We start from the raw sequence: 26,305 nt of genomic DNA on the forward strand, positions 1-26,305 counted from the left end.
TCCAGAGCAGAAACAGCTCATGACAGCAGAAGATAGAGAGCCAAAGTAAGAAAGACAAGATAGTGACAAGCCTCTTCTGTCCCTTATATTGTATCCAGTCTACTGGGATTAGGGTGTTGCCAATCCAATCAGTGGACTGATCAGCAATTGCCACCCTTAATCCCAGCACCTTACTCCCAGCACTGCATTACATATCAATCACACACTCTAGATTCGGCAACCACCAGAAAAACTCTATGGCCACTAGATAATTTGGGGGAACATCTAAACACAAATCGTAACACTGGTGAATTCCCATATCAGAGAAAGAGTAAACTCAACCTCAACCTTCTAGAAAAAGAAGAGCAAGTCAAGCCCAAAGCTTGAACGTTGGAGGAAATTATAAAGACCAGAGAAGATATTATTACACTAGAGACTAATAAAGCCATACAAAGAATCAACCATTTGAAGAGTTGTGTCTTTGAAAGATTAAATGAAACTGACAAACCTTAGCCAACCTTATCCAATAAAAGGAAAGGAAAGCCTCAAATCCATGCAATTAGGAATGAAAAGGGTAAAATCACAACAGATTCTGCAGAAATCCAGAAAATCAATACCTAGTTCAAGAAAGTATATTCTAATAGAAGGGAAAATACAGAAGAATGAATTCTATTCCTAGACATGAATGAATTACCAAAGCGCAATCAAGGAGATATAAAAACTCAGTCAATGAATTTTAAAATGTAATTAAAAGCCTATCAACAGAGAAAAGCCCAGACCCTGGTGGAAATTTAGAGATCTAATGCCACTACTTTTCAAACTCTTTAATGGAACTGAAAGGGAACAATACTTCCAAATTCACTCCTGGAGGCAAGCATTACCCTGATACCAAAACCAGAGAAAGATCCAACCAAAAAAGGGAACTATAGGCAAATCTTCCTAAAGAATATAGATACAAAAATATTTAATAAGATACTGACAAACAGAATGCAGCAAATCATCAGGAAGATTATACAGCACAACCAAGTAAAATTCATCCCAGGGATGTAGGGATGGTTCAACATATGTAAATCAATAAATGTAATACACTGTATTAACAGAGACAAAGAACAAAAACCATATGATCATCTCAATAGATGCAAAAAAAAAAAAAGCATCTGACAAAGCCCAACATCTATCTATGATAAAAACCCTACAGAAAATGGGAATAGATGGTCTTTATTTCAACATGATGAAAGCCATCTATGACAAACCAACAGCCAACATCATACTAAATCGACAAAAACTGAAAGCTTTCACTTTAAAATCAGGAATAAAACAAGGATGTCCACTGTCATGAGTTTTATTCAATATTGTTCTTGAAATGTTAACTAGAGCAATTAGACAATAGCAAGAAATCAAAGGAATAAGGACAGAAAAGGCAGAAGTTAAATTATCATTATTTGCAGATGACATGATACTCTACATAGAAGACCCCAAAAACTCCAGAAAAAGACCTCTAAATTTAATAACCAAATTCAGTACTGTTGCTGAATACAAAGTCAACCCTTAAAAATCAATAGCCTTCCTGAACATGAATAAAAGCTCACTGAGAGACAAATTAGGGAAATAATACCTTTCACAACAGCATCCCTCCAAAAGTGAAATACCCAGGGATCAATATAATGAAGGAAGTAAGATGTCTTTACATTGAAAACTACAACACTCTGAAAAAGATCAAAGAGGATATCAGAAAATGGAAAGATATCCTTAGTTCTTTGGTAGGAAGAACCAATATAGAGAAGATGACCATACTTCTAAAATTGTTATACAGAATTAATGCAAACCTGATTAAAATACCAATAGCATATCTCAAACAATTAGAGAAAACAATCCTAAAATTCATTTGGCACAAGAAAAGACCTAGAATAGTAAAAGCAATTGTGGGCAACAAAGTTAAGATGAGGAGATTACAATCCCTGACTTTAAATTATACTATGAAGTTATAGTGATAAAAATAATGTGGTACTTGCAAAACAAAAAAAAAGAGAGAGAGAGAGAGACAGGAAAAACAATAGAACAGATTAGAAGATGGGGACAAACACTTTCACTGGAAGAAAGATGGCCTCTTTCATAAATGTTACTGGAAAAACTAGCTTTCCACAAGATTAAAAATAGATTCATCTTTCACCATGCGCTAAACTGTAATCAGAATGGGTCAAAGATCTAAATATTAAAACAGAAACACTAAATCTGCTGGAAGATAGAATAGGTAGAGCTCTTGAAATTACTGGTATAAGCAAAGACTTTTTGAACAAAATCCCAATTGCACAGACACTATCACAAAGAATCAACAACTGGGATCCTCATCTTATTAAAAAAATTTTGCACAGCGAAAGACACCACCAAAAGAGTGAAGAGGCAACTCACAGTGTGGGCAAAAAATTTTGCCATCTCTTCTTTATACAAAGGACTATTATCTAGAGTATATAAAGAACTAAAACAAATCAGACCCTTCAAACTTAAGGACCTAATCCAAAAATGAGAATCAGAGATGAATACAGACTTCTTGGAAAAAAAAGTACAAACAGCAAATAAATATATGAAAAAAATTCAACATCACTGGTCATTCAAGAGATGCAAATTAGGGCCAGGGATATAGCTCAGCAGCACAAGCACCTGCCTGGCAAGAGCAAGGTCCTGAGTTCAATTCCCGGTACAAAATAAAAAAGAGAGATGCAAATTAAAACAACACTGAGGTTCCGTCTCACTCCACAAACAGCTATTATCAAGAATACAACCAGTAACAAATGCTGGTGGGAATATAAACTCATATAATCACTATGGAAAACAGTGTGGGGGTTTCTCAAAAGACTAAAACTTGAAATTATATTTGATCCAATCATTTCCCTTCTAGGTATCTTCCTGAAGAGTTAAAGATATCATATTATAGTGATAAATACATATCCATATATACAGCAGCACAATTCACAATAGCTAAATCTTAGAAGTGGCCCATAATGTCCATCAAAAAATGAATGGCTAAATACAGGATTTACATGCAATAAGTAATACTTTTCCATAAAGAAATATAAACTTGAGTCATTTGTAGGAAAATGAATATACCTTGAGACCATAATATTAAATAAAGTAAATCAGGCATACAAGCTTCAATATCACATGGGTTCTTTTATATGACAAACCAAAAATGTAAATGAACAAAATTAAAGTTAGATAATAGGAAGTAGGAAAATAAATCTTTATTAATTGGGAAGAGAATCAAGAGACTGAGGACAGAATGGGAAAAGAGACTGAAATGGAATGAAAAAAAGAAATAAGATGTGTTTGTACATGCAACTCTGCACAAGGAATATAAACATATACTGCAAACATGTGCTAATACAGAATTAAAACTAAAAAAACGAGAGAGGGATGGATCAGTGAATTACTGGTGGATTGTAAGAAGGCAAAGGAAACTTTTAGGGGCTATGGATATGCTCACTCTTTTAATTGTGCTGGTGACTTCTTGGGTGTATATATATATATATGGCAAAACTTTTCAAACTATATACTTGAGGAGTCTTCATACTGATTTCCATAGTGGTTGTACCAATTTACACTCCCACTAACCTATTCCTCTTCTAGATATCTTCCTGCAAATGTTAAAAGCATCATAGCACAGTGACACATGCATACACTTGTTTATAGCAGCACCATTTATAATAGCTAAATCTTGGAAACAGTTCATATGCCCATTAAAAGAGGCGTGTACTAAGAAAATGTGGTATTTATACACAATAGAGTACTACTTTGCTATAAAGGATAAATTTGAATCATTTGTAGGAAAATGGATGCACCTTGACACTATAATCTTAAGTGAAATAAACTGGACACATAAATTTAAATACTACATTTGTTTCTCTTGTGTGCGAAACCCAAAAGATAAATAAGAAGCATAATGGAAAATAGATATTGGGAAGTAGGAAGAAAATGTTCAAATTGGAAGGAGAACAAGTCCCAGGGGAAGGGGAAGGGAAGAGGGAAATAAAGATAAAAAGATCAAAAAGAATGAAAGGAAGACAATAGAAACAAAGTATTTGTAAATGGGGAGGGGTAGAAGGTCGGGGGGGGGAAGAATTAAGATATATACAGGTACAAATTCCTCATGATAAATTATGCATGGCAAACATGTACTAATAAAACAAATTTTAAAAAAAGTATATGCTTGAAATATGTGCAATTTGTTCATTAAGATTTTCAAAATTCAAAAAGGAAATTGAGAGGTTTCTTTTCTTACTAAAAAAAAGCAATAGTGAACTTAAAAGGATTTGTAACTATTGTACTATGAAAAACCACTTTGGTGGGAGACTTTTTAATTATTTATTTGAGAAATTGCTGAAAATAAAATCACTCATTTTCTTCTCTGTTCACACCTAATCTACTTGTGTTAACAAGAACTATTTATATAACAAACCATGCATATATATATATATATATTTTAATTGATACACAAAAGCTGTTCAAACATGAGCGACATAATGTAGTATCTTCATACATGATACATTGTGTAATGTTCAAATCATATCCACCACCTCAAGCATTTATCATTTCTATCTGTGAACTTTTTAACCCAAGCTTGCCCAAGTAAAACTCATGTCAGTTTTCTCCTGTGTGCTGTTAACATCCAGCTGTTTGCATATCTAGAGATTTTTCTCTATAAATTACCACAAGTAGTGATTAAATGTATTTTTAAAATGCAAAATATATTCCAAGGTTGAGATTGTCTTATTTAGCAAAATAATCTCCCTGCTTCACATTGTAACTTATTTTATAAACAATGCCAAAGCAAGCTTTGAAAATGTTTTACTTCCTTAATACCTTAAGCCTTTGTCATAAAATACCTGATAATTTAACAATGAAACATATTATAATCTTTCTTAGAAATGCTGAAAACACATCCTTTATTATGTCTATTTTTAAAGAGAAAACATTTATTTAGTGTAAGGTAAGGAGAAAAGCTGAATTTGTTATAAAAATTCAAAATTATAGTTATCTCACCTAACAATTGTAAGCATCATCACTAAACTCAAAGGTGAAAAAAAATCTTTATTTTTCTAAAATCAACTTATTTTCTACACCATTAAGTCTAGACTTGCTAAGCAATAAATCAATGAGATGTGTAATGACAACATAACTTAAAGCACATGGTCCCAAGAAGACTGTGGCATTTAATTTTTTCTTGTGTGTGGAACTAAACAAAATACAGGGCACATTTCCACAGTCCCACTCCTTATCCCTTCTAGGATCAGCCTAAGGTAGGAGGGAACAACCTCTACTTCTAATTACCTCTCATGACTTCAGAAAAGAAACTTTCTGCTGCTACTCAGATTTTCTGCTCCTGTGGTAAAAGAGCTGGAAATTTTAAACTGTCCTGAGAATTTTATCTTTTATATCTTAATTTCAGCACTTAAACCTCAAGAGCCAATAACTGTATTTTCTTCCTGTCAGTTTTGCTTTGTGTGCTGTGCGTTATCCTGACCTGAAGCACTGAATGCCGTGAGACTGGCTGTCCAAAAGGTGGGGGGTGGTAGATGGAGAAAGGTAAAGAAATTTCTCGTGAAATAAGGTGATTTGCCTACTTCATCTACAAACAGACACATCTTGGAAATCAGCCAACATTGTCTCCAAACACAGGCAAATATATTAGCTTGAATTACATACAGTTATCAATATGCTATCTTGTTTGCCTTATAAAGAGCAATTCATCTGACTCAAACAATGTTAAGTGCATACATGTTACAATGGATCAGCTCATCTAGCTGAACATATACTTTTTTAGGGCAAATCAAGGCACTTTATGAGTCTGTACTTCTCTATCAAGAATGTAATTTTTTATAAGGGTGTCCTATGACATTAGGAGTGTAAACATTTTTATGAATTATTATATTTCATAATAATCATATGGTCAGATTGTGAATAACTAAGAGGTAGTTCTGTGTTAAGTATGCACATGAAAGCCAGATGTCTTGGGTTCTAATATACTATCCACATTCCATTTGCTAGCTATGTGATGTTCGTTGGCCTTGATTTTTTATGTATAAAATATGAGTAATAATAGTATCTATCTCATGAATTTCTTATGGGGATTGAGTTAACATTTGTAAGCATAGATAAGTGCTTACCACATTATATCTCAGAAGAGTATTTACGAGTATTATTATTAGATGTTCTGGTTTAAATTTTGTCCCCCTGAAATTTATATATTGAAGGCCAATTTATAGAGACTGAAAGTAGTTACCTTGGTCTGGTGACTGCAAATGCACATGTGGGATCTTTTGGGGATGGTGGATAAATTCTAAAACTAAAATATGATTGTGGTAGTAGAATTCTATATATTTATTAAAATCAGAGTTTAATTTTGCAGTGTATAAACAATTACCCAAAAAGGCCATTAAAATAACTTGATGCTCATTTTAACATATATATATATACATACATACACACACACACACTTTTTTTGATATTTTCATAGCCAGCAGTGTGAGAGGACCATGGAGAAAGAGCAATATAAAGAGAGCTGTTCCCATGGTAGCTAATTAACATCTTTAACAGCCCATTTTCTTCCTATTAACAAGAGTATCTCTGGTCCTCCTCACCATGGAAACATTTCTAGTGTTTGATTATGTGTGTTCCTTTGTTGCCTTATAGTTTTCATCTAATGAGCAACTGATTGATCCACCAGAACTGATTGGCTAATATTCAGAGAGTATTCACTATATTTTACATTCAAGATGCTGCCATTTGAGAAAGGATTATCTGCTGTGACAAATCTTTTATGGGAAATGAGCAAAATTTAGCTAGAAAAGGGTTTTCCATGCCCAAGTCATATGTGCATTACAAGAAGGAAAAACAAACTTCCTTTTAGGGTGGTTTGAATTATAAACAGGCTCTGACGTGATTCCAACATAATCCAACACAAATGCTGCTGGTTTCTTCTTTGCCAATTCTGATGAGTACTGCAATAGTCCACCCCACTGCTCAGGGAATAATCCTTTCCCTTTCCAGACTTCATGGATTCCACACACAAAGCATTCTGACTCCCCATGCAAATTGAGTCACTGGATTAGAACTTGCATCAGTTAAGCAATTTTCCTAAGAATCTCTGAAAACCCCATTGGGTTCTTTCTTGGAACAAACATTTAAAGGCCAAAAAATATAATCCAAAAGCTCAGTTTCACAACTGCTGGCCATCACTACTTGAAGTATGTACTGTTTCTGTAGCAGAGTTTCACACTGCCTTTCTAAAATAATCTTGCATTGTTGTTTTTTTGTTGCTTTCTCGAGTTCACTGTTTTCTGATCTGTCAGTACACAGTACTTTTTTCCACCAAGGAGTCTTAGCTGTTCTGAAGAACAGAGACCATGCTCTTACTTACCTTCGACTATCCTGTTAAATCCTGCTCCGAATGCTATCCCTCCCACAACGTATTTCTATCATCAGTCAGAAACAATTTCTTACTCCCATTAGATCTGCTTATGGATTATGACCAAAACAGATATTATATTATTCTGTGTTCTCTGTTTTGTCCCAACCTTCAAACCCACACAATATCATTCTCAGAATTAGAAAGGGTTCAATAACATTAAATAAATCAAATGGTGATGATTATGCCATCCTTACCTATAATTACAACTTTCAAGTATATCTATTTAAATAGCAGAAATAATTACCTATCAAGCTCTATCTGGTTTATTCATTTAGGTAGCAAGAAGGATGTGTAGTCAGTGAAAGAAATTTCTCTGCACAAATTTTACAAAGGCTATTTCTCTTGGCAATGTCCTTTTGCCAATATATCTACCAACTTCCTGACCTTTCATTTTTACAAGTGTCCATCCACATTTGGAATGATTCTTATATCACTCTAACTTCTGAAGGACCATGCTGTACAGCACAGGTGATAAGATATACTTCAGTTACATAGTTCAGCTGGGTGACCTAAGCATGCTGCTTGTCTGAGTTTTAGATTCCTTATCACAAATATGAAGACCAAAATAACAACCTCATATCGTTAGTGGAAGGCTTACACGGGAAAATGTATTTAAGTTAATCTTTACAGTACATGGCATGTTAAATGTACTTCAATTAAATAAATATTTATCAAATGCCCTCTGAGGGCCATGTACTAATTTGTTTTGAGGACCTAACAATGGACAGGACAGACACAGGCCCTATTTTCAAAGAACTTCAAGTCTTATGAGAAAGATGGACAATTCCACACGCACATGTAGTGCTGTGTGACAAGGTTCTGTGTAATACAGAAGGACAGACAGAGTGCTTTTAGCATGCAAATGAGGAAAACTATAAAGTCAGAAGTTACTCTTCCAGGATCCTCAAAATTGCAGCCTAAATTCTAAAATGTATCTGCAAAATATGGTCATTATTAACAGTAAAACATATTTGACAGTTCAGTGGTGAAGTAATGCAAGATATCAGGGATATACAGAAGTATCCTGCTTTCTGAGCCACACCACATTCTAGAATACACACATACAGTCTTGTGAGAAACAAATCAAATCTATATACAAATATCCATCCTTTAGATATGTAGTAGAGCCAAGGATAAAAATATAATCAATGCATGTGTCATCTATTTGCATATTTTCCTATTTTTGGTACCAACACAATTCAATGTGAAGAGACAGAGATGGATTAGTAGTTTCTGCAAAACAGATGTCCTCATGGTGCTTCTTAAGCCTGTTTTCTTTATTTTCTAAAATAGCATGCTAATTTTAAAAGGCAATAATAAAAGACATGCAGGGTTGTGAACGGAAAAGTTTCAAAGCTCACAAGGCAAATTTCTCATTATAAATGGCCCCTGGGGAGTGATGAGAAACTGGCACTCTACTTATCAAACAGGAACCTGGGTGTAGTTTTATACTTGGTTTACTTACAGTAAGCAACCTTGGTAGACCAAGAATGTTGTAGAGGGGAAAATAACGTGCATTTAGGTAAATGAAGTCTGAAGGCTTCACTGCTCAACATGAATGACAACAGAGGGCCTCGAATTCATTTCCAGGTGTTTTGTGCTTTGTCTCTGGACAGAGGTGGCAGAAAGCTGCAGAAGAAAGCCACAAAGTCCCCAACCCCTTCTTCAGACTGCCGTCCTCCTCTTAACTCACTTTGCTCTTCTCTGCATCCAGAAGATGGGTGAAATACATGTTCTGACGTTTGTTTCCCTTTAGGTTAAACTCTGAACATCCTGGGTAAGTGCAAGTTAAACTCTAAACATCCTGTGTTAGAAAACACTTTTATTTCCATTAGATGTCCTTTTATTTCTAATCAGTTCTGCTCAATTTCATTTCAAATACGGTCCTATTCTACAATCAAAGTACTCTGTGTTTTTTAATGCTTGACAAATGTAGAGTTACCATTGCATTTCCATAAAAGCATCACCCTCATAGTTATTCCCACTTCTCTCACTTGGATTCATTGCAAGTGTGACTAGTACACTCTCCAAATGAGAGATGCGATCATGAGGCATAAATTAAGTCTTCTAAGTCATTAACTGGAAATAATAATAAAATTAAGTAGTGTAGTCAGGGTTTACAAGGGAAACAATTTAAATCAGAACACATAATTTATAGGATTATTTTATAATATTCACCCAAACAGTGGAATGCAAAAGAGTGTGGAGATCTGTCCACACACTAGAGACCCAAAGAATCCAGCTGAGGGCCTGGATCCCACAGCAATGTCCTCCACAAGTGCAACTGGAGGCCTAGAGCCCATGACAACATCTCATGAAAGTCTGTATCAAGGATCTGCACTGGGAAGACCCAAAGGCCAGTGGTAGGAGCTACAAAGTCTGCAAGAAGGATGAAAGATCTGTGCAGCAGGCTGAGGCATCTGCAGTAGAGCCAGGAAGTGATGCTCAAAGTAAGGACCAGAGTTCCCCCAAAGAGAACCGCAGCCATCCTCCATGATAGCGAGGACCCAAGCTCCTCCAACGTGAGAACAGCCAAGTTCATATCAGGAGTACCAAGCTTCTCCAGGAAACAAGCTACTGCAGGAGAATGAACAGTACACCACCTTCCCCTCCAGTTCCCTTTTTTATGCTGTTGGCAACAGGTGGTCTATCTATAGCCAGCACCACATTGATCCAGTTCATCTGTGTGTTAAAAGTTGACCATTGATTAATCCACCACATTAACTATCATTAATTACCTTAAATAATACAAAGAAAAATCTTTAGTTCATTTTCCTCTGCTTCTACACAACTATAACATACATATATAGAATTATGAATTATCTATGAGGTATCAACATAGAACCAGATTTCATTGGGTTCATACTGCATATGAAGTCTAAATGTTTTAGGACAAATTCTTAGATTCTTTTAATTGGTGCTCTCGTTCTTGGTCAGTGAAAATAAAATTAAAAGTTCCCCCTAAAGAAACCAGAGCCTCCTCCAAGATGAATTGTTGCCAACCTGCTGGAAGACTGACAAAATCCTGGAGTCTATTTAAGTAAGTTCCATGTGGCATGGAGTCCCAATTTCCTCCTCTGGAAATAAAAAGGCAGTAACGTCTGCCTCTCAAGGCTGTTGTAAAGATTAGGTAAAGTTCCTAGTTCACTGTAGTCTTGTGAACAGCTGTATATATGCAATGCAGTAAAACTACTCAAACATATCCATAACGAATTTGAATCCTTAGAAGACGTGTGAGATGGAAAGGAAAAGCCTGGATTCTGAGGCTAATTGACCTAGTCATTAAATGTGTCTCTATACATTTGGCTGCAAGCCCTGGGCCATTCACTACTATTCTCTCTTTCAGTTTTGCCATTTGAAGCTTTAAGTAGTCAATCTAAATTGTTTGTAATGCTCTAAATCTCCCAGAAAGTCATTTCCATCAATCTGCTAGATTAAGCAGGGCCCATCGATAACACTGAGAGACCAAATGTCTTGTGTCCAACCCCATACTTAACTTTGTGATGAAATATCTAGATAATTTACTGGTGCTTCTGCAGGGAAGAGGGTGATTACTGCACATGATCTGTCTCCCTGGAGAGCTGCCAGCCAGAACACTTGAACTCTTAAACTATTTCAAACCACATACTCCAAGACAGCTGGACATCAAGTTAATTTACTTCTGCTGAAAAAATAGCCTTACTGTATAATTGATAAAGAAACTATCTCTTAGAGGCCCAGAGCACTTGACTGATGCTATCACACTGAAACTATTCACAGAGAGCAGCTAGTATGGAAATAATTCTGATAAATAATCTTAAACACTGAAAGACAAATGTATCTCTATTGAGCACCAGTGAGTAAAGGGCAATGTAGTTCTCTGTATTCATTTTATTCAGCAAATATCCTAGGTAGGTAAATCGCAATAGGCCAGGCCACTTTGACAACCCCTGTTATGCTTGTCTCACCAGCTGGGCTTACTCCCTCTGAGAGCCTGCTGCAGCTCTGTTCCCCCAACAGCATCTCATCACTTCTGCTACATGAACTGCAACACTCCTTCACTGCACTGAGAAACAGCATGATCTACAGCATCACTGTCTCTCCACTGACTACAACTTCACGGTCAAATGTCCTCAGCCAAAATGTTAGGAGCATTATTTAAATAACTTTGATCTAAGCCCTACAATAGAGAATAGCATTTTCCACAGCCAAAATTGAAGTGTAGGAAAAATTTGCCTTCTGTTGTCTATCCTCTAACATTTTATGTACCTTCCAGAAACACAAGCTAAATAGTTTATGAAATCCAAAACAAAATGAAAATGAAGATCTCTTTGTTCCAAAATGATGGAAAATTTTAAGATAGTGACAATAAGGCCTTAAAACCTTTGGGCCCTGTACAGCTATAAGACATGACACATTCATACACAGCCACATCAGAGTCTGTTCCTAAGTTCTAGGCACCTCTACAGATATATATAGAGAGAGATATATAGATATATAGATATATAGATATGTAGATATATAGATATATAGATATATGCCTGCTGATGTCTTCATCAACCACAAAGTTCTTCCTCTCTCCCAAAGCAACTTCTAGACATTTTCACCAATCCTTTGCCTCGTTAGGTTTACATTGGAATTTTCTAGTTTCCTCTCTCAACCTTTCAAAGGCCAAGCTGTCAATAAGTGAATTCACTAGACTCACAGTACCTTGTATTACCTGGGAAGCCTAATCCTTGCCTTTTCATTTGGCTTCCAAAGCCTTGGCTAATCTACTACTAGTTGGCCAAGGAAACCGTGTGTGTGTGGCCGGTGTGGATCTCTGTACTGTAGCTGTCAAATAACTGCATGTGGTCCATCTAGAAATAGGACTTCACCATAGACCAAGATTCTTCAGCAGAGTAATGGTCTCTCTTCTTCAGGATGACAGACAAGACTTTTAATTTCTCATTGTCTAGAACCAACAACACATCTGTAGGCTTAATGAATCTCTGCATTAGCAGAGGCTGCAGCCTGAATCAATAAACTGCAGCCTAAAAATAAAACCATATGGTCTTTTTGGAACAATGCTTGACTTAAAACAGACCTAAGTGGAATATTCCTTAATTACTACTGTTTTGTAATATTTTTGACCCCTTTTTGGGGACATATTTTATTCTCCAGGGTATCTCTAGGCATTGCACTCAAACAAAATCTGCTTCCAATCTACAGATAGCATCATTCATCCTTCTAAACAACACTGGCCCTTGGAAAAAAGTAAAAATTTTAAAAAAAGAAATACATTATTAAGCATATTTCTTTTTACTTTATCAGATATAAGTAGTATTTTGAACTGTTAGAGATGTTTAGAAAAGTTTATGAAGCTTTTACTTGTCCTCAAATTCAAGTGTATTTTAGAAACTTTGTAGGAATTCTTTTAGAGGGATTCTTTTGTTAAATAAATCATTGTCAATAATAATAATCATCCCCTGGTCAATATTTTCTCTATTAGGTATTTTACTATATTCCCCTAGTAAGCAGCATATATTGTGTTCTTTCAAAAGTGATTCCCGGGGGTTGGGGATTTAGCTCAGCGGCAAAAGCGCCTGCCTGGCAAGCGCAAAGTCATGAGTTCAGTTCCCGGTACCGGAGAAAAACCAAAAAAAAAAAAAAAAAAAAAATGATTCCCAAATTCCACCAAGTCAGATAAATCAGATTTAAAAGTATAACATTCAGGGGCTGGGGATTTAGCTCAGCGGCAAAGCGCCTGCCTGGCAAGTGCAAGGTCGTGAGTTCGGTTCCCGGTACCGGAGAAAAAACAAAACAAACAAAAAAAAAAAAAGTATAACATTCATTCACCACAATAGAAACCACATGAATAACATCAAGCAGAGAAACCATGTCTCAATATGGAATTAATTAATTACAATGAACATGATACAGCAAAAATGGGGCTGAATTCATGTAACCACAGAGTCTGTGTCCACACCTTTCTGATAAGAAAAGAAGACTAGCTATTCAAACATGTATCCAGAAAGCAATACATATATAATTCACTAATTTTCAAAAAATAAAACAGAAAATAAATGAGACTTTATAGTAGAAGTGCACAGAAATCAGGTCAGGAGGTTTGGGTGTAGCCTTAGCTCTACCATAGCTACTGTGTAGTTTAGAGCAACACAAAATCAATTTCTCTTTTCAAATAAATGAAAAATTTTGAATTATATTATCTAAATTTTCTTTAAATTCTAACTATCTATGATAGAACTTCTGCATTAAGATGGGCTGAGGAAAGCAGTTCCTGATTCAAGTTCTTCTACTTCCCATATAGGTAACGAGCAATTAAATACTATAAAAATATCTGTTTTACTTCAAAAGTTGTCTTCACAACCTGATAAGCAAAGCATAGGGAAAGAAAACTATAAATAATTATAAATTTCACATTTATATTTACTTCTACCTGCTTCCTTGGAGAAGTAATAATATGGGAAAATTTCCCACTGATTGTTGTGGATGGGAAACAAAAGAGACATTTTTTCTAAATTACTATATTTGAAATTTTTCAAATAAAGTCAAACAGTTTCATGTAGATATTGTTTTCTGTAGTATTTTAATATGTATTGGGAAAAAAGTATCTTTGGGATAAATACCCTTAATATTTTTTCCAGAAAAATCATCCTTTATATATCTGTCTCTTGTTCTATTCTATTCTTGCCCTTTTCTCAGCTTCGTCTATAAAAATCAGATAATCTCTACTGGCTTATGCTATACATTCAGAGAGTCTTATGTGGCTCTGTGCTTTCAGGGTCATAGCTCATTTAATGATGATCATTCTGCATTTTTCTTTGGATATAACTGTCTTTGGCCAAAATTACTTTCTTTCATATAAAAATGTTTCAAGGATATACTTTCCGTATCTGAAATTTTTATTTGATATACTAATTTTAGAGCTATTAAAGTAACTCTCCAAACCTGAGGGGGAAAAATTTATTTTTTTTTAACAAAGGATAGTACTGTATACCAAAATACATTTCTGAACTTTCTAAGATTGCAATTTTTAATTCTTTGCCTTTCCTGGGCATTAAAGTTGTTTATACAATCTTATTTGAATATCATAGTCTTCCAGAGTTTTTAAGATACAGCTTCATTAAGTTATTTTCATGTCCTAAAGACAAATTGTTTGCTCTGTGTTTTATTCTCATTCCCTATTTGACAGTTAACAAGGACTCCATTGTTCAAATTCATGCTTTATGAAAATATATATTTGTGTAAATTATACTTACAAAGCTTAGTATTTCCAGGTACATGTTGTTACCAACTCATTCACAGGTTATAAAAAGGTTATAGGAGAGAGATAGGACTCTTTCTTAGGAAGTTATAAGATAGGAAATAATACATAATACTTCCTCCTAAACTCCACTTCATAATTTTTGTAATTAAAAACTGGCTAAAAAGAACATTAAGGGCAGTTCCTATTTTGGATGACTCCTACTCAGAAAAAGAATACATTGACTCATTCATTAAATATTTATTGAGTATCTGCTAAACAGTTTCAAGCCTATGTCTAAATATGCAGTTGAAGCATGTATGAGAAAAGTGAGAGAGAGAACAGAGAAGGAATACAGGTGAATCCTGAGTCCTATACTCATCGACTCCATCTACTAGCTAATGGAAGTACCTATTTCTTCTCAAATTTCCCTTTCCTGAATCTCTGTCTAGCCATCTACTACTTCTCTGAGTCACATAGGCTTCCCTGAATGGATTGGATATGGGCATTCATCGCCACTCAACATTGCTCTGGGGACAAACTTATTTCAAGATTAAGTCAACAAGTTCTTAAGTATTGATTTGTAGAAAAGTCATTTTAATCTTTGCAATAGAGAAAGTGGGAAATGTTGCACATTTGCTCTTCTTTGTTTTACTTTGCAAACAGCAAAAATGACAGGTTTAGATTAAGAATAAGGATGATTAATTAAGTGATGTAAAATCAGACAGACCTCAGCTTTACAATTACACATCAATAGACACTATATATTTAAGATAGTCCTTTCTTAAAAAAAAATAATTATGCTTTGCACCTGTAATGATCACAAAGAAATACTGAAGTTCTAATTTCCTCAATATTTTATTGCATTTGGTTTTATATTAAAATATATAACATTGTTTTATATAAAGTAAAATAAGAAATATACTAAGATAAACACATATTTAAAGATTTCTCTAGAAGAAATCTAGAAACGCTAGGGGATAAAAATGAATGGTAACGCTTGTAAAGGAAATCCTTGAGAAAAAAACAGACAGAATCTTAAGCCAAAATAAACTTTTACCTAGCATTGAAAGAGTGGTGGAGTTCAGCATTTTCTAATCTCAAAGATCTGAAATTATAAAGATCATTCATAGGTGAAAAAACATGATCTACTGCTGCCCTAAGTTGAGTCAGGAATCCTTGAACTACTATACCTTCAGTGAAAGACTAGATAAGAAACACTAGTCACCTGCAAAGACTCATGACAAGAAGCCATGTTTATTTCAGCATAATACTAAGTCTATGCTGTCTTGGGTATCTAATTTAAATTCACCTTATCTGTGTGGTTCAAAGAGAAGCAAATAACAACTCAGTCCTGGGATGGACCTGCCTAGGCTTCCTGATAGTCAATGCAAATCTTTTGCAAAGGGATGCATGGTCAACCTAGTCCTTAGGTGACTCCACAGATTAAATGATGAAATTTACACAAAAAAGCAAATAGACACAATCAGTTCAAATTAAATAACTGTGGAGCATCTCTTTTTCCAAGGACAAAATATCACCTCCAAATGATGTTCATGTTGCTTTAATTATACCAGAGGGGAAAGATAAGATTTTACCTGATCACTTGAAATCTGAATGAGAAGAGAAAATAGAAGCCAAGTAGAGTCATACCTTAGTACTTGGCTGCTGTGAAAGTCAAGTTTGGTACTTGACACATTTTGGTGTGAAAACTTTGTCCTAATATTTGTGGTTCGTTTGACATTCAGTGCATAACCTAGAACCTGTCAGTGTCCATTGCCTCATAACTTGCTACGCTTTCCAGCCAAAACAATTTGTGTAGTATAGTATTTGTTTTTGGTATTTGTTACATCTCCCAGAACCAATTAATGAATCGTTAGTTGCCAGTGTAAGACCGTTGTGTCTTTTCAGTTCTAGGCTGCAGATCCAAATCCTGAGAGCATTACTGCATTAACCTTACGAGAGGGCCAAGACAATAGATTTAGAGCAACTACTAGAGGAAATTAAAAATGATTGACAATTGTCTTAGATACTTTTCTCTCGTTGCTAAGACAAAGTACCCAGTGCCTAAAGTTAATAGGGGAAAGGTTTATTTAGCTCACAGTTTGTAGAGGTTTCAGTAATTGGCTGGCTTCAAGACAGGATGGTACATGCATGGCAGAGGAACAGCCATGCATGGTGGCAGATGACAGCAAAAGCAAGCGAGGGAAGGGGGACACAAGCCTCTTTCTGCCTCTTTTGTCTTATCCAGACTCCTGGGATTAGGGTGATGCCAATCCAACCAGTGGACTGATGCATCAATCATCCATCCTTAATCCCTGCGCATTTAATCCTAGCAGTGAACCATGAATCAATCACAAACTAGATTCTTCCAAACAGCTACTTCCAAAAAAACCTAAGACTGCATGAGGCTTTTTTTGGGGGGGGGCATCTGGACACAAAACATAAGAGCAATTAGTAACTAAACTTTATAAAATGGTGAGGTTGTGATTATAATTAAAGGCATCTTTAAAGGAAGTCATTTGAATAAATGTAGACAAAATTGGTTGCTAGTCTTGACTACTATTTAAAAGTATATTTTATGAGGTCAACAGTGCTGCACACCCAGTAATGTAATTTATGTTGCTACATAAAGTTAGATTGTTTCTACTTGGGAATAAGGCAGAAGGTATAAGACTAGAAGATGGGTCAAGTTTTAAGCCTGTAGAGTTTTAGGCCACACTTATAGCAGGTGAGCACTGAGTCTATGAAGAGATTATTTTTCAAAGATAAGACATGAGAAAGAAATTCAGCCAGAGGGTGCAAAGAGGAGAAGCTTACTGACTCAGATCCAGAGCAGACACCAACCGTCCTACAAAGAATGATGCAATATGTTGCCATGGCTACATTTCACTAAGAATTTATCTTGCTTCTAGAGTGCACTGAAAAGTGCCACTTTTTGAGGAAAAAACAATAACTATACAATATCAATAGGAGGCACTGTAAATAGTTGGCTTATTTCTTAAACCACCACTACCAAAAAATAAGTCATTCTGTTTTTCCCTTTCATATAGAAATATAAATGGCAAATCTTGATACTTATACTTAATATTTGATTATTGTGTTTTTGTGAAATTCATTTTGAATTTTCACCATCCAAAACATTAACTATTAACCGTGAACATTTAACATTATGTACTGTGAACTTGACTGAAATTGAAACAGAGGGAAAATGCTCAAGAGAAACCCAATCACAGTTAATCAGAAAGATTTAGCCTCTCAGGAGAAGGGCATCAACAAAAATAAAAATGATCCTTTTACATGTCTGGACCCAACAGCTTTGAATCAGTGTGTCCACTTATAACTGAAGAACTACACTGCTTTGACTCCATTAATAAAACCTCTGCTACATTTACTTCAGGGAAACTAAAAACACTTCAAAATCTGCACAAGCCATCTACATCTTGTATTGCAACCTTTAAGCACTACATTGCACCTCCTCTTCTGTAACTTGTCCCTCCACGGCTTGTCTCTCAGTCCCTGTTGATACCCAATTTTCATTCCGTAGGTAGATGTTCATATTTGATGCCTTTGTAGGCTTTGAAACTTTCACTCTTCTGGGTATGACTTCCAGAATGTTCCTGTCACCTTCTTGCATACAAGCCATGAAAAAAGAAAATCCTGAATTCTAACAAACAAATTATTGGGTGGAGGAAGGGAGGTGACTGTTACACTGAAAATTTAGTGGAGACATCCACCTTTCCAGCATTAGCACCTTCTGAGATATGAAAGGAAACTGGACAGCCAGCAACTAGTGAAAATGGATGTTCACAGGAAACAACCCAGATGCATCCTAATTTTCTAAACCCTACTCTTTACTTCCTGCTTCATGTCTACATTTATTGAACTTCTGACTTTATTTGCCTTTATAGTCCCATGCTTATCATTGACTGATATCAATTTTCTTTAGGTTTGAACCTAAAATATTCTATCAACTACATTCTGATCTTTCCAGTCCTATCCTAGCATTTCTAGCATTTCTCCATTCCCACCACTTTCTTTTTTACACACACACACACACACACACACACACACCTACACACATGGTTGGACTAAGTACAAGACAATGGCATTAATAATCTCACCATATTCTGCATTCATTAGAGGTCATCGCAAGCACTGGTTCAGTCCAGATTTTAGCAGGCATGTTAACAAACTAAAAAGTGAAGCATCCAAACACTGTCTTAGCAGGCCTAATGAAATTAGAAAGGTTTAACCACAAAAGAGATGTGTTTAGATCCCTCCATACTAAAACTTAGTAATTTGACTATTCTAAACATGTTGGTTTTAATAGTTCTCAGTAACTTGATAGCAACTATCAGCCATAGTGGCCTACTTATTTGTAATCAGTTCCCTTTTTTTAAAAAAAAAAAGGGGGGGGGGATTTTATCTTATTCTATCCATTTTCTATAACTTGAAAAATAAATTTCTTCGAAAAAATTTTGACGATTACATAGAAGATTTCATGGAGCTACTGCTTCCAATTATCTGATCACGGCAGATGTTCTGAGAGTGTTAGATAAAACCTCCTTATCAGCAATGCATTGCAGTCCCACAGCACTACTTTCCATATTCAACAAAGCCTCTCTTTGCATAGATATGTGTCTGTAAAAAACAGAACACTCATAGGGAGTCTCGTGTGCCATAGAAGGTAATTATAGAGATAGTAAAGTCTTTTCATGCAGGAAAAACAAAATGCTGGGTGTCTCATAAAATTTCAAAACCTGATTTCAAAAGGATCACAACAAAAAGGAAACAAAATTCACCATGGTGGACTCTTCTACAGGTTATACTTGTAAGTATGAGATTCTGTAAAATACTTGGTAAGTAGAAGAAGGTTAACTTGGTATAAATTACTAGTAGATGTTGATTTCAACAACAGGACTGCTAGGAATATTAGCAGTATTTTTCCTAAAGGAAAACAAAACACATGTAAACATATTTTTTTGCCTTGGTTAGACTTTCTGTATTTGAAGTCACCTTATATAAAAGAATCTTTTAATTTGGGCAATAGAGGAAATAATTAGCTTTGGAATATGTTTCCTCATATTACATGTGTTTAATGTACACAAATGTGCATACATTTAATGATATAAAATCAGATACTTTGGAATAGTTTGTTTTTAAAAATCATGTATTATGAAATCATTAATTCCATCAATTTATCAGCTATGCAGATCCCAGGTATGGATTGTTTTAAGGTTTATCTGCAGCATGGTTAATCTTGATGTTATGAAATTTGTCCATGTTGTTCATAAGCAAAGCAACACACAGATTACTTGACTTTGTAAAGGACACATGAAATGCATGGGCTATAGCAAAAAAATACTGCTAAAATGTACATTATCCTAGATTTTTCTAAATTTTATGAAACATACCACATTATAAAATAAACATATTAAATGTTTCTTTACAGATGTAAATATGAAAGGAAAGAATTTACTACTTTCCTATCAGGCTCATCAAATATTAAAATATGTGAAAAAGTTTAAGAAAATTCTTTTATTTTCATGTAACTTGAAGTTTTTCATTTAAATGCTGAAGGAAATATGAATCCTTTTATATAGTACATACCAAATTTGTGTTATTATTAATATACTTATAACCATTCCAAGATTCTATTAGTAAAGTGTTTTTGCTCTTTTAAATAATTATCAGGAGAAAAATTTGTGCCAAAAATGATAATGGAAAACTAAACTTCTAAATACGCTATACTTAAATTGTTTTTTTAAAGTGCACCTTAATTTTACTGAGTGTGTACTGAAAAATATAGATAAGCAAATTAATATTTTTATGTGTAGGATTTAATTTTTGGAATGACACATAACAATGGAACATAATAAAAATTTTTCTCTTCAAATTTTTGTTCCTTCAATTTTTTTAAGTAATACATATAAATTTCATGTTAAAATCCAAAAAATTACAATGTTTAAAATAAATACTCCATCTTGTTAAGATAAATATATTTCAGTAAAAAGCAAGAAGAAATATAAATAAAATATATATTTATGTACATATTCATATAATAATCCATGGTATTAATATAATCCTAGGTAAGGAGTTAATAAATCAAAAATTAGGATGACAACATTCCAGCATTTATAAAATCAAAAAGATATTTATTTAAAACCTAAGACAGGGTATTTATAGAAATCCTTGACAAATATGTATTCTCTAGGAAGCTGACCCCAGTCTCTTTGTTTTCACTTGTTTTATTTTTAGCTTAATGGAATGTTTCTATGTATCAGTACCATCAACATGAGGAAAAAAGGAGTTTTGTTGATTTGAACTTTGGTGAGTTTTTCCACAGTATAAATTAGCTTTATATTGTATTAGTTTAGGTCATTATATACTAGGAACTCTCTTTTGGCCTAAATAGAATTGTAGTTGTATGGAATCTTTAATGTTTATTTTTTACTTGCATACTGATTTGAAGGATATAATTCAACTTTAGAGGCCCTTATTTTTCTAATAAATGAATTTAAATTTATTATTAAAATATATTAAAAATCCTTATCATGAACAACAGTATTTTTTGTAAAAAATAGAATTTATCATCTGTAGAATTACCAAAAATATTCTAAATTTTCTTAATTGTGCACGTGGCAGGAGTTGACTCTGCTAGTTCATATTTTTATGCAAATTATAGGTGGATATGTATTATTTAATGCTAAATATTGTTGAATGCAGGATTGTACATATTTTAAGGTATTATTTTATAAATCCTTTGTCCCTCAGATTGAGAATTATATGTTCTTCATTTTTAGATGAAATTCCAAAAGCTGCATTTTCTCATTTTAGCGGTATGAGAATTTTAATTTCTGTTCCCCATTCGTTTTCCACCTTTGAAAATTACTTTGAAATATTTTGTTGTTGTTTTTCTATCCTTGTTTAATCTCTTTTTCCTTTTATGTTTAAGTCTTGTATACACTTGTCATATAATTTTACCAGTGTTTTGGCTAGAAGAAGTAATAAACTCAGGCAGTCAGTCTGACATTTTTACTTGAACCTAGGTTAAGTATTTGTGAATTTACTTCTTTGTTTCAATGTAAGTGAATCACAAGGAACGTTCTATGATATTCTAGCAGAGTAGTGGTGCATGGTGATTGGGAATCCAGTAGTAATCAATAGAAAGAAACATTGCCCTATAGATGGATATTCAGTTCCACAAATCTTAGTAGACAGGTAGCAAGCCACCAACTTCTGAGCAGTGTCTAGCAGTGGAACTCCAGTCACCGGCACAGAATCCAACAAGTCCTATTCCTTAAGGAACTGGAAAATCAGAAAATCTAAACCAGAAAGCCTCCCTCTGAATCAGTCATGTAACTGAGCACAGGGCTGCTATTTGTGTATACAGTCTTTGCTGCTGCAATTAGAGAAAAAGAAATCACTTCACTACATGAACAGAGCCCGATTTGGGATCTCATAGCTTGGCAAAAATTATCTGCGTAGATCTCATTTCTCTCTCCGTTGTGATGAAGCATCTCTGTAGAGAGAACCATGTGTGTAGCGTACCCAAGGGGATGATCTGGCTGTACTGTCTTCTTGTCATTTTCCCCTCAGCACTTCTGGTCAAATAAATCCCATCTGGTGACCTCAACCTCTCACAATGATACACATTCCCAGATGTATCTGAAGCCCTGTAGAAGACTCACCTAATTTTAAACCTGAGACCTATCTACTAAACAGGTTCTGGGACCTATCACTAAAATACTGTGTCAACAACAGAGATATGGCAGTAACAGAAAGTGGAAGGGAGTGCGTGCAGAGCATACGTACACATGGTGAAGAATGAATAATGTTAATGAAGAAAACTGGTGGGGCCTTAGTTCAAATTTTTAAAAAGTAAGGAATGTAGTCTGCCAGAAAATTTTATTTCCTGTACATACAAAAAAAAAAAAAAAAAAAAAAGCTTAGGAAATATTTCCGGAGTGACAAAGTACAAAAAGCTAAAGGAAGATCAGATAAACTGGGATATAAAGTTTTGCATACTTCTATTTTTCTAATCTTTACAGTTCCACTTGAGAGGAAAGGACATTGAGGATCTGAAAGTTGAATTAACATGTGCAAGGTCATACAGCTAGTAAGAACCTGAACTCAAGTGCATGCTTATCCGGTTGTAGAACCCAGAATTATTTGCATATACTCTGTCACCTCTAGGGAGCTGTGGGAAACCCCTAAATTCTAGTGCATCCAGAAATTACCCTCACTGTGCTTCTGACTGTGGCGAGTGTTACAGACAAGACTGTCGTGCTTTTGCCAAACAATTCCATTAAGCTATTAAACATGACAATGGCATACATTTGAGTTATAGAGATCACCAACAAAATATTAAAATGTGTATACATGTTTCTATTAGATAAAGTGAGGAGACAAGGGGATACAAAACCTATTGTTAAAGACAGAGGGTAGGGGACAAGTCAGGTCCCATTAGAAGGCAAGAATGACTAGTTATACTAACAGAAAGGAAATATGAAGAAAGTAAATTCTTTATTGATTTCCTCCTCAGAAAATGAGCAATAGCCTGTGGGCCCCACATCTTATATTTGATCAGAGCTGAAGACCCTTGAAACTTGAACTCCCTTAATGTTGTTCAGGGTCCAGTTGTACAAAGGATCATTTATGAGCTGTCAATGTAACAATTATTTCGGTGTTGATTATCTTTAGTTGTATTTATCATTGTAGGAAAAGGGTTTTATTTTCATCATACTGCTTAAAGATTGCAAAAGATTACTATTGCCAGCATCACAGAAACCAATATTCTTAGTCTTATACTTAAGTCATCTAGAATTTAACTGCACACATAAATATATCTCTAAAACAAACTCTTCCTTTTGCTCATGCTACACTGAAATTACATTTACATTCAAACTCTTAATTCATGAACTAACCCATTCACCTTTCCTTTGTTCCTCCTTTAAACACATTTAGCTCCATAATCTTCCTCACTTACAGCAGAGAGCCATATAAAAAATCAAATGCATCAGATTATACCTTCCATAAATTCTTATCTCCAAGCCTCCAAATATACTTGAATTAGTACTTAAACTTTTTCATCCATTCCAGTTATAAGAGAACAGTGAATGCTTTAGGACTGCTCCTTCTCCAATGTCCCAGTCACCACATTCTGAATTCTAGCCCATCTTTCTTTATCAGGAATTTAAAATACTATTGATTTTCTCTCTTTTCTCCTGTGTCTTCCATCTCTGTCCCTGGCTACCATCTGCCATCCTCAAGATGTAGCACTCATATTGAAGACTTTATGCTAATGATACCACCTAAAGGTATGTGGGCCTGGATGATCAAATGATATAGTGCTGCCTCTCTGTTTCTACCATATCATTCTGTCAGTGTCTTTCACAAAACACACTCACATGGACAGGGTGGGTAGAGAGAGGCGGGAGAAACAGAGAGAGAAAGAGAGAGAGAGAGAGAGAGAGAGAGAGAGAGAGAGAGAGAGAGAGAGAGAGAGAGAGAGAGTGCCTGTAAGTAGCCACACAAGCAGTTCTCCATTGTTTTGGGCTCTATCTTGTTTCCACCCTTTCTGCTGCACTGAAACTGCTCTTACTGTGGTCATTAATGTTCTTCTCATTAACAAATCTAGCAGCACCTTTCAATCTTTTGTTTTCTTATCCTCTTTCCAGTTTTTAACTCACAACTGGCCACTCTCCTTTTTGATAAGTATATTCTTTGGTTTCTGTGATATCATACTACTCTGGTATTGTCCTGAATGCCCCTCTCTTAAAGTACTTTTCCTAAATGTTTGTGTTCTTTCATCACTCTTCTTGGGTTATGTCTTTTCCTGGATATCCTATATTTTTAGTTCTTTTAAGTGTTTATGAAAACTGACTACCTTGAAGCCAAATCTCTCATTCCATATTTTTCCCTTTCCTTCTCTCACTTTCCATACACATTTGATCAATAAGTTCTAATGGTTGTTTCAGCAAAAGGCCTAAAACCTTTCCGGTCCCCTCAATCTGCACTTCTACCTCCTGGGCATCCTTCACCTGAGCTCCTGCAGTTGCCTCCCAACGGTTCTCCCTGATTTCACTTTTGCCACACTGTGATCCAGTCTAGTCACAAAACCAGTTTCAAATGTTAATACAGCTATGCTGACTTTCAAAACCATCAGTGATTTTCCAACCCTTAATATGAAATCGATGGCCTGCATGGTCTACCTTCTTGGCCTCAACCTATCCTTACAATTTCCTCTCCCACCATTTTCTAGCTGCGCCGAACATTTGTAACAGATTATTGGTCCAATCTGAACTAACATTTTGTCTCAGCTGTCTTCAAGCCATACATGATCTTCCTGCCACAGCTATAATTCCTTCCTTTCTTCAATAAGGAAATGACCATTGTGTTTTTGCCAGAGAGGGCACGAGAAAGAGAAACAAGATCTATGCATAACAGAACACTCACTGGTAGCCAGAGCTTGGCACATAACACTCAATAGATGTTTTGAATGAATCAGTATAGGCTGATATAAAACCTCACCATTTTAGCCTCAGTAGTTCATTGTATATCAGTGCCCACACATGGTCAGCAAACTATTTTCAGCTTTCATTATAAAGTGTGGATTTAATTATTGCTAAAAAATTGTTCAGTTGTTTTCTCAAAGTCTTGAATTAAAAACTCTATTACAAGTAATGTTATATAAAAGCTCCTGGACTAGATAAACTCTACCTGTGTTTTAAAGTCAAAGATTACAGGGCCCAGATGAATAGAACTTTATAAGCAACACCCTTCTCAGAATTCATTCTTTAGGAGTTCCACTTTTTATTTCATTATTTGTACTATTTTACATGACTAATTACAGAGGAACAAGTTTTTGTTCAATATACTGAAAGAGCTTTCTAAAAATAAGAATTGTCCAAAAAAGGGAAGCTTTAGAAATTTGTGCAGTCTTTTCAAACTCTAAATGAGAAGATTTTTCTCAGAGATCTATATTTTTAAAACTCCATTATTTAATGAATAGGTGGGCTGCATTAACTCTAATGTCACTTAGAAATCTAAGTACCTGTATTCTTATATTCATGAGATGAGTCATTTTACTCCCCTTTCTCCTCCTTATCCCCCACATGCTTCAAGAATCTCTACTTATTTTTTCTGATTTATAACTGATTGTAACATACAATTTTTATATTACTGATTTATACAAATACATACTGTATTTATTTAGAAAAATGAGCAGGCAAAATTGCTGGATTTGTAAAATGTGCAGAAATGGATCTAAGAGACTACCTTCAAGGTAAGTAGTTCTTAATTCTATGTCCATTTTAAAGCATTTTTAATTGCATGATAAGTAACTGTATGTATTCAGCTGCTTTCTTAATATATTTCACCGAGGAAGTAAAATTTGCACGTGAGTAATTCTACCAGAAGAGCAATCATGTATTACAGTAATATTCTGCTTTCGTTATTCATAGTTTACACTTGAGAATTCAGCAAGTTAACATAGAGTTTACTATGAATATTTTTAAGGGTTTTTCTTAAAATGAGCCTTTTTTTTTTTGGTTTTTCTCCGGTACCGGGAACCGAACTCACGACCTTGCGCTTGCCAGGCAGGCGCTTTTGCCGCTGAGCTAAATCCCCAG

At 34.9% G+C, this 26,305-nt stretch overlaps 1 protein-coding gene and 1 long non-coding RNA gene across 4 annotated transcripts in view; one reads left to right on the forward strand and one right to left on the reverse strand.

Annotated features, from left to right (window-relative positions):
* LOC106150126 overlaps positions 1-26,305 on the reverse strand; it is a 198,936-nt gene that overhangs the window by 29,656 nt on the left and 142,975 nt on the right. The gene's annotated exons all lie outside the window — the stretch shown is intronic.
* Positions 19,371-26,305, forward strand: part of Rgs13 (regulator of G-protein signaling 13) — a 22,836-nt gene continuing 15,901 nt past the window's right edge. Inside the window, exons 1-4 of one of the 3 annotated variants that reach the window (XM_005375099.2) lie at positions 19,371-19,503; positions 20,931-21,002; positions 23,946-23,992; positions 25,891-25,959. In XM_005375099.2, the coding sequence (XP_005375156.1) occupies positions 25,895-25,959 (65 nt within the window). In that variant the 5' untranslated portion in view covers positions 19,371-19,503; positions 20,931-21,002; positions 23,946-23,992; positions 25,891-25,894. Of the gene's footprint in view, positions 19,504-20,930; positions 21,003-21,490; positions 21,512-23,945; positions 23,993-25,890; positions 25,960-26,305 lie in introns of those variants that run through there. The other 2 variants (XM_005375100.2, XM_013521830.1) reach the window with 2 other exon arrangements.

Source organism: Chinchilla lanigera, unplaced genomic scaffold, assembly GCF_000276665.1.
Source record: "Chinchilla lanigera isolate Chin_1 unplaced genomic scaffold, ChiLan1.0 scaffold00005, whole genome shotgun sequence".
Lineage (NCBI taxonomy): Eukaryota > Metazoa > Chordata > Mammalia > Rodentia > Chinchillidae > Chinchilla > Chinchilla lanigera.